General features: G+C 61.8%; 2 protein-coding genes across 2 annotated transcripts; both read right to left on the reverse strand.

Moving 5' to 3' along the window:
* Positions 1-744: 744 nt before the first annotated feature.
* Positions 745-4,996, reverse strand: PHF23 (PHD finger protein 23). The gene is made up of 5 exons (XM_032840011.1): positions 4,746-4,996; positions 3,249-3,280; positions 2,987-3,079; positions 1,650-2,487; positions 745-1,549 (listed from the first exon to the last, which is right to left on the reverse strand). Exons 1-5 carry the CDS (start codon positions 4,777-4,779, stop codon positions 1,335-1,337), a joined length of 1,212 nt encoding a protein of 403 aa, XP_032695902.1. The 5' UTR covers positions 4,780-4,996; the 3' UTR covers positions 745-1,334.
* An 864-nt stretch (positions 4,997-5,860) lies between these two features.
* On the reverse strand, positions 5,861-7,898 carry GABARAP (GABA type A receptor-associated protein). Its single transcript, XM_032840014.1, has 4 exons — positions 7,705-7,898; positions 7,065-7,143; positions 6,808-6,926; positions 5,861-6,357 (listed from the first exon to the last, which is right to left on the reverse strand). Exons 1-4 carry the CDS (start codon positions 7,792-7,794, stop codon positions 6,277-6,279), a joined length of 369 nt encoding a protein of 122 aa, XP_032695905.1. The 5' UTR covers positions 7,795-7,898; the 3' UTR covers positions 5,861-6,276.
* Between the last annotated feature and the right edge of the window lie 342 nt (positions 7,899-8,240).

The raw sequence follows: 8,240 nt of genomic DNA on the forward strand, positions 1-8,240 counted from the left end.
CCCCGCCGCGCCTGCGCACACCCGCACCCCGCCGCGCGAGCACCCACAGCACCCGCCGGGCACAGGAGAACTGCAAAAGGGAAGGGGGCGGGGCCCCAGCGGGGTGGCGGCCGACGGAATGGGGGATCGGGCCGTGAGGGTCGACCCGAAGCCGCGGACCCGGCCGCCACCGCCGCCGCGCGCCACCGTCGCCGCTGCCGCCGCCGCGCGCCACCGCCACCGACGTCGCGGGCGCCCTTCAGCACCCCGCCCACCTCTCCTCATGTCACGTGGTCCGAGTCGGCCCGCCCCCGGTCACGTGACTCCCCGGGTCACGTGACCGGTCCGGCTCCTCCCAGCGCCCCCGCCACGTGACCGTTGCTTTCAGCAACGGCCTCCAAACCTTCAATGGCCCGCCCCCAAAGGTGTCTCCACCCGCGTCCTCCCGGGTACCCCCCGCGAAGCTGGCCCCGGCCCTAGGGGGCTGGCCACCGGCTCCCACCCCCACTCTGCTCCGCTCGGGCGGGGAGCTCCAAGCAACGCGGATTCCCCTGGAGCGTGCGTGTTGGGGGGTACGGGCTGGGGGAGACGGGGTTCGTGGGCCGGGGGCGCGGTGGGAGCAGGCCAGCGGCGGCCGCGAGGCTGGGGGGGGGCCCGGGGAGAGGCGCAGAGCCTGGCCGTTTTCCGTTCGGACTCGAGGTGGGCTTTGGTCTTCCTGCCGGCCTGTCCACCGCCTCCCTCCTAAGCAGGACAGTCAGTGAGGGCTAGAAACACAAAGAGCCCACTCCGCTTTATTTACAACACGCAGGCTGTCTGTACAAACAGCTGGCCGCTATTATTAAAAACACGAGGTGAGCGAGCGGGATCGTCACCTGTTTTCCTTCCTCCCTCGGCCAGACCCTGGTTGGTACTCCACCTCTGAGCTGCCCTGCCCGAAAGGGGAAGTCCAAAATTAAAAATACAACCGGTGTAGAATAAATGGGGAGATACAAGAAAAGAGGAGGAAGGGGAGTGCTCTATTTACACTAGAGTTTTATAGACAACTGTCCCATTCCAACCCAGCTCCAACCCTGGCCCAGAAAGTGAGGGGCAGCAGGTCTAAGGGACAGAAATTAAGTGTCTAGGGACCCAGACAGCCTCCCACCCCCAGCTGTAATGGGTCCATGTTCAAGTCCACAAGGTGGGAAGGAAAGGTTAAGGTTGGAACGTGAGACACTCATTTCCAAACGAGCCTCCCTTGGGAATTCCTGCCTTGAAGTGGGACAACAGCCAAGCTCTGGAGAAAGGCCCAGGACCCTCAGGCTCAGTTCCCAAGTCATGTTGTCATTTGAAGTCCCAGCCTGGAGACGGCAGTGTCAGGGCTCTCCGGATTTGGGAGGCCCCCCTACCCGCCGGGCCTCTGGCCGCAGTTCCTTGCATTTCTGGCAGTAAAAGAAGTCGGGGACATTGGTCTTCTTGATCTTAGCACAGGAGAGGTGGATCCAGGTCCCACACAGGCTGCACTCAATCATGGGCCGCCCCGCAAAGGGCTTTCGGCAGTAACATGTGATCAGGTCCCATGAATCATCACCTGGGGAAAGAAGGTCTGGTTGGTGTTCTGCCCGAGCTCTTGGGTCCACAAGCGCAAGCCCATCCTCCCAGCCTACCCTGGGCCTCCGCAGACCTCTCACCTGATTCTACCATGATGTCTTCATCCATGACCCGCATCTCGCCCTCACTGGAGCTGGCATCTCCATCCTGGCTCGTCTCAGTGCTGCCCACTTCCTTGCTCTCGCTGTCAGTGGGAGGGGCTCCTTCGGGATGCACTGCGGCAGGGGGCCTAGGAGCCTCAGGGGGTGTTGGCAGCACCGGGGCTGGGGCTTCACCCCCTACCACTGCTGCCATGTCATCCTCCTCCTCCTCTTCCTCTTCCTCCTCCTCCTCTTCAGAGTCTGTATCACTGGGGGGGGCCCGGGGAGGCCCAGGAGGTGGGAGTCTGTCCCCCCGATCTGCCTTTTTCAACTTCCGTTTCTTGCTTTTCTTAATTCGAGACCTCTTTTCCCCATCCCCAGGAGCGGGCCGAGGCCTCCGAAGCACGCCGAAGCCAGCCCCGCCTCCCGGCCCCAGCTTTCGGTTCTTTCGGTCCTTCTTTCGAGGAGGTTGGGAGAGGTCCCCCTGGGAAAGGGGTACTGGGGTGAGAGCAGCAGGGGGCCGGGAGGCATGTGTCAGGGATGTGGGGGACAGTGGAGATGCCATTTTGGGCCCATCTAGATCAAAGAGAGAGTCCTTGAGCTTCATCTTCTCAAGCAGGGTTGCGCTGTCAGGGGCCTGCAGACGAGAGAAAGTGGACCTCGGGGGTCCTGGTTGAGTGGGACCTGATTGAGCCGCCCTTCTCTTGGATGATTTTGCTTTCTTAACAAAGGTCTGGATGGTTCGGAGGTCTGAGGGGGCTGAGTCCCAGCCGTCACTGTCTGCCGCACTCTCACCGCGCAATGGAGAGCTGGAGCCAGAAGCTGGCCAGTCACTTTCCTTGAAAAAGGGGAGAGACCAGGGTCAGTAGGAGACCTGGTGGCATCTCAGCCCCTCTACGAGCTCAGCTTAAAAGCCAAGAACAAGATCTACCCCGAAATATCCTGCCCAGACCACCCAAAGTCACTACACTCAAAACTGCCCCTCTGCAATTCCCCTGAGAATCTCCTCTTGAAAACCTCCCTGTTGTCTCCGCCCTCACCTTCTGGCCATTTCCCCAGTCCTACCTGCCTTACAGCACCATCCCCCCCAGACCAAAACCCGATTTATCTGTTTCCTCAAATACACTGAGATGAATCTTCCACGAACACCCCCAGGCCATTCACTGCTGTTCAAGCCACCCCAAGGCACTAGTTCCCCCACCAGTTTCCAATCTCCAGGCTCTTGCCAGTCCCATCTGATAGGCTTCTCCAGTAAAGTAGCGCAGTCCCCTCTGCCCCCCACCCTTCTAGGTCTAGGACCGCCTCCCCCAAGCTAGTCGTCCTTCTCCACTCCTTACCTCTTTGCTAGGGGGGATGTAACCGGCATAGGCCAAGACGAAACTGCAGAATTTGTTGAAATCCTCAATGGTTCTCCGGCGCTTCTCTGGTGGCTGAAAGGAAGGAAACCTGTATCGCAAGGAATTTAGGAGGGGCATTCCCGAAGGCACAGTCCCCGCAGTGAAGGAGCTAGAAAAGGCCAGGGGAGCAGGCCAAGGGAGAGAGGGCAGAGTGAGGGCATCAGGCAGTAACCCCAGGCTGCAAAGAGAAGGGAAGGCTCACCTGACTTTCTGGCTTCAGGGTCGGAGGTGGATCTGTGGAAGCAGTAAAAGCTGAGTCAAGGCCCCACCTCTCAATCTCGGAGGTCCCAAGCGACACCCCCCCCCCCCCCCCCCCCCCCCCGGCTTTCCTCAGGTCCCCCAGCCAGGCCAGCAGGTCCCCAGCTGTGCGGGACCCGCCCCTGCTCCCCCTTCCGCCCTGCGAGGGGCGGAGCCAGGGCGCGGCGCCCTCTCAAGCCTCGCTATAGCGCTCCCCTTCCCCCCACCGGCGGCCTGGCGCCCCGCCCCCCCAACTCACGGTTTCTCTAGACTCCAGTCTACTCGATCTCTTGGCGCCCCACCCCGCCATACCGCTCCCCGGACCGAGCTCGGGCGGCCGCCTGCCCCTGTCCTTCACACGCGCCCAGTGCCCCGAGTTCCTCCCCGGTCGCGATCTACCGCCTGGGGCCCTCCGAGACCGCGCTCGCAGCCCGCCGGCCCCCGGGTCCAGGATGACCACGCCGAACCGCTCCCCGCCCTCCGGCCCCTTCTACTCGAGCACGAGGCCCGGCGCGCCCCTCACCCCCACCCTGAACACACACGGGCACACACAGCCAACGCCACTCCGCGGCCGGGACGGACCAGAGAGCGCTAACCCGGACGCGGCCCCACCCGCCCCCCCCCCCCCCCCCCCCCCCCCGGGGCCCCGGCCCCAGTCCCCCCCCCCCCGGCCCCCCCCCCCCCCCCCCCGTACTCCCCACCAAGTGACTAGGCTGCGGACCCCTAAACTCTAGCCCCCCCGCCACCGGCTACTCTCTCCCTCTACGGCAATCCCCGCTGCTGCCGCCGCTACCCCCCTCACCCTCCGCCACCCCCCGGCCCCAGCCCTCGCCGGCCTCACCCCCCCCACACCCCGCCCCACCGCCCCTACAACTACCCGGCTCGCCTCGCTTCCCAGCGCTCTCTCCCCACAACTGCCCGCCTTGTACAGGTCTCTCCACCGCAGACAATACCCAGACCCCCTCTTCTCCCCACAACTATCTGCCCACCCCTCCAACAATCACCGGGCCATCTCCGGCGGCAACTACCCGGAGCTCCACCGCCACAAACTCCCCCACCCCGGCGAACTACCGGGCTCCTCACTCAGTCCTCTCCTACATCCTCCCTCCTCAACAACTCTCCGGCTTCCAGACTCCCCCAGCCTCCCAGCCTCAGGGCCCCAACGTGCTGGAGGCCCTTTCGGCCCCTAACCCCCCGAGCTCCGGGGCTCCAGCTCCCACTCCCCCCCCCCCCCCCCACACACACATTCACGACGTCTGATCTCCAACTACCCCCAGCCCAGTCTTCCACTCCTCTTTCACCAAAGATCCCTCAACTCGTCGCTCTCCTACCTCCGGGGGCAGGCCCCCGACCCCCTCCCCGCGCTCCCCCGCTGGGCTCCGGGGCTCGACCTCCAAGTTTGCCAATTGATTGCTCGCCCGCCCCCCACCGGCTCAGCGCTCCGTGCCGGTCGAGAGCTCACCTTCGGGACTGGGCTCCGCCATGGCTTCCAGCATCGCCCCCTCCCCTCCTCCCGGTCCGGCGCCCCCCTCCCCTGAGCCGGGGGATCCCGGTGCCGCCTCCGGTGCTCGGTGCTCCTACTGCCTCGCTCCACAGAGGTGTCTGCCTCGGCCCGGTTATGACTCCAGTCCGCTAGCCGCTGCCGCCACCTCCCTCTACCCCTGCCTCCCGCACTCCCGGACCGGGCCCCCTCCCCCCGCGCCGCCGGCCGCCTGCTCCCTCCTCCTCCTCTCCTCACTCCTCCCTCCCTCCTCCTCCCTCCCCCCTCCCTTCGCGGGCGCCGACGCGCAATGCATCAAGGGACTTGTAGTCCGTCCGGCGACCGCGGAAAGGGGACCGCATAGGCCTCCGGAACTTCAGTTCCCAGCAAGCCAAGGAAGGGCGCAGGCGCACTAAACCGCTCCCCTCCCCCGGGGAGTGGCGGGGAGATTGGGAGCAGAGGGTAGAGCGGAAGAGCGCGCGCAGGTTCCTGGGAAATGTAGGCTGGGCGGGACTAAGAAAGAAGGAAAAGAAGGGATTAGAACTCTCGGCCACCATACTGCCTCATTCTGCGGCTTTTCTCCCCCCCGGGGGACCGCCCCACTTCCGGCCAGACGAAGAAGTGGTTGCTGGGTGATGAAGTTCTCCGGATGATAATGGCTCCCTCCTCCCCGTCTTCTCCCTCCTTCGAGTTCCACCCACCCGCGCGAAGTCTGGTCAAGTGAGATGCAACTGAGGACAGAGTCCTCTGACCAGTTCCCACGCACGATAACCTCTTCCTTAATCCAAGGGCTGTAACAAACTTGGATGCATTTCTCTGAAGCAGGTATTTTCAAACTTTCTCCCCAGGAACCCAAGGTAAAAAAACCAAACCATGTATTTTTTCACATGGGGACCCATCAGACACGTCTATAAAACTTTAAGTTTGACGAAATGACACTCGGAGTATTCCATCGCAACAAAAACGCTTTTTTCCCCCCTCAAGGAAAAACTCAACATCAACAGAATAAACCAAATTACTCTCCCTCCAACCTCCACTCTCCCCACCAAAGGACAACTAAAAAAGGAAAAGGGGGCGGGAAGCAACACAAAGCAAAATCCAGTTCAGCTTGGTGGTTTCCTCTTTATTGATGTGCCTCCTACCTTCCCCCCCACAATTTCAGTCCCTTCCATCTACCCCCAAAAAGGAAGGTAGCGAAAGGAAGGGAATGTTGGGGTTCTGAGCCCCTTGGGCAGTTAGAAAGGGAACAGAAACCAAAACAATCACTGGGTGGGGGTGACAGAGATTGACAACCGAGAAGTCTAAAGCAGAGTGGGAAAGCTGGTAAGAGAAAGGGAAGAGAGGAGAGGTCGGAGAGGCCACCTCCCCCGGAGCCCTCCGCCTAAGAAGGGCTGGAGGAGAGCCTCAAACATTAGGAAGTGCAGGTCCTGAAGAAGGGAGGTGGTGGTTGAGCCCAGAGGAGGAGTAGGTCAGGGAAGGGGGGCCACCTCTTTGTAGAATGAGACCCCCCACCTCAGGGGCAGCAGCTTCGCAGACCGTAGACACTTTCATCACTGTAGGCGATGTACAGAAAGAAGTCTTCTTCGTGGTGCTCCTGGGGTGGAGGCAGAAAAGGCTGACTGGGCTGTAGCTACCTGAACCACCCACTTCCTAGACCCTTTCTTCACAAGCCCCTTCCTCTGAAGAGCCCCCAAACCCTCGGGCCCTGACCCACTCCCTCACTTGCTCCAGGACTGAGCAGCCAAGCCTATTAGCCCTAGCAGCAGTCCTGGGCAAAAAGATCTCAACTGTTCTCTGATGCCCTGGGGGAGGGGGACTGGAGAAGAGGGAGGATCAGAACCACAGCTAGGGCACACTGTTTTCTCCCTCCTCTCTACTCCTACTTGTCCAAACCTTCAACCCGGAACTACCCCAAAATCTTGAAGTCAAAGATAAAACTGAGAGATAAACAAGGTGCTCCTCTAAGAACTGCTGACCTGAAACTCTTTTCCCCTCAAGCTCTTCCCGCGCCTCTCCAAAGTCTCGACCCCTCCCGCCGCCATACCTGGTATAGCTGACCCATTGTGGCACTGGTGGGTGGAATGACATTGTTGACAAAGAAAAACAAGGCATCCTCAGCTCGGAGATGAATTCGCTTCCGGATCAAGAAGTAGAACTGACCAACTGCCAAAGAGAGAAGGTATGACAAAGTCCCAGAGGTCCCAAATGGCCTCAAACAACAGTCACCGTGCGGAGCCTCTTCCCGCAGACTGCACTCCCACCCGCAGGAAAGCAAACCCGGACCTCGGGGCAGGACCGCACCTGTGAGATCAGAAGGCACCAGGTATTTCTTTTTGTCCAGGTCTCCTATCCGAGCTTTGGGAGCCTTTTCTACTATCACCTGATAAAGAGAAGATGAAAATTAGGAAACACTGAGGGGACAGCCGCACAGTTACACCTGTCAGGAACTCAAGTAACAAAATTCTAAGCACCCAAGCCCACCCGACTCGTCTCTCTTTGTCTCGGAACACGCGGAGCAGCCTCGAGTCGAGATCGTGACCCCACTGCGTCGGACTCACCTAAACATCCACGATAGCCCAGCAGGGCGTCCTAATAAACAACTCTCTTAACCAGGCAGGGATGACTCGTCTGGGCGGACTAGAGCGTCCATCCCAAGAACCCAGCTACCTGAGGGGGGATGGCCATGTGCAGCTCAGGCTGTCAACCTCCCTGCAGCCTACCACACCGCTCCCCGCGTCTCTCCCTGCCAGCCACGTCCCCTCACCCCTAGCTCGTCCGCTGCCCCACTCCGTTCAACCGCGGGTCACAGCAGCTTCGGGCCCGCTCCCAACCCAGCTACCGCCCGGCAGCCCGATGCCCGCGCTGAGCGGCCGGACCCCAACCCCGGGCTGTGGCGTCAGAGCCAGCGCCCCGCGCCCTCGGCCCTGGCTACGGTCCTCACCGGAACCCGGTCCGGGTATTTCTTTCGGATCTTCTCGCCCTCAGAGCGGCGTTTCTCGAACGGATGCTCCTCTTTATACACGAACTTCATCCTCCCGGGAACCGGGCTGGACCGGGCTGGGCTGCGGGAACCCGGGGGGGGGGGCCGGGACGGGGGGCGGCGGCGACGGCGGCGACGCGCGGGCGGACTCAGCGGAGCGATCCCGAGACTTGCGCCACTTCCCTATTCACCAACCCCGCCCCCGACCGTGCGGGGCCGCCCCGCCTGCTAGGTTACGCCACTAGCGCAGCGGCCCGGACGCCGCCAGCGTAGCACCGCCTACGGACGGCCCCCTTCACGCCGCCTGCGTAGTCGCTTTGGAACCAACTTGTGGACTACGCAAGCGACGTAGCGAAGGTGGTTGGCTTGTGCTATGCTCGAAAATAACTGAAAACCCACACTCCGACCTTCTCCCAGCGACCTAGCGACCCATAGGGTTAGGAGCTGCTAATTATAACGGGAGGCTTGGTTCTCCCGAAGTTCTTTTCGGAAACGAG

This window comes from Lontra canadensis, unplaced genomic scaffold, assembly GCF_010015895.1.
Source record: "Lontra canadensis isolate GAN:19392208 unplaced genomic scaffold, GSC_riverotter_1.0 scaffold110, whole genome shotgun sequence".
In the NCBI taxonomy this organism is placed as follows: domain Eukaryota; kingdom Metazoa; phylum Chordata; class Mammalia; order Carnivora; family Mustelidae; genus Lontra; species Lontra canadensis.

What these genes read in the sequence shown, in the direction of transcription:
- PHF23 (XM_032840011.1), bottom strand. Translation starts at nt 4,779, where the DNA reads ATGCTGGAAGCCATGGCGGAGCCCAGTCCCGAAG. An exon ending in CCCTGAAGCCAGAAAGTCAG is followed by an intron (nt 3,080 to 3,248) that starts GTGAGCCTTCCC and finishes CCTTCCTTTCAG; the next exon opens with CCACCAGAGAAGCGCCGGAG. An exon ending in ACATCCCCCCTAGCAAAGAG is followed by an intron (nt 2,488 to 2,986) that starts GTAAGGAGTGGA and finishes CCCTTTTTCAAG; the next exon opens with GAAAGTGACTGGCCAGCTTC.
- GABARAP (XM_032840014.1), bottom strand. Translation starts at nt 7,794, where the DNA reads ATGAAGTTCGTGTATAAAGAGGAGCATCCGTTCGAGAAACGCCGCTCT. An exon ending in AATACCCGGACCGGGTTCCG is followed by an intron (nt 7,144 to 7,704) that starts GTGAGGACCGTA and finishes TCTCTTTATCAG; the next exon opens with GTGATAGTAGAAAAGGCTCC. An exon ending in GGTGCCTTCTGATCTCACAG is followed by an intron (nt 6,927 to 7,064) that starts GTGCGGTCCTGC and finishes TCTCTTTGGCAG; the next exon opens with TTGGTCAGTTCTACTTCTTG.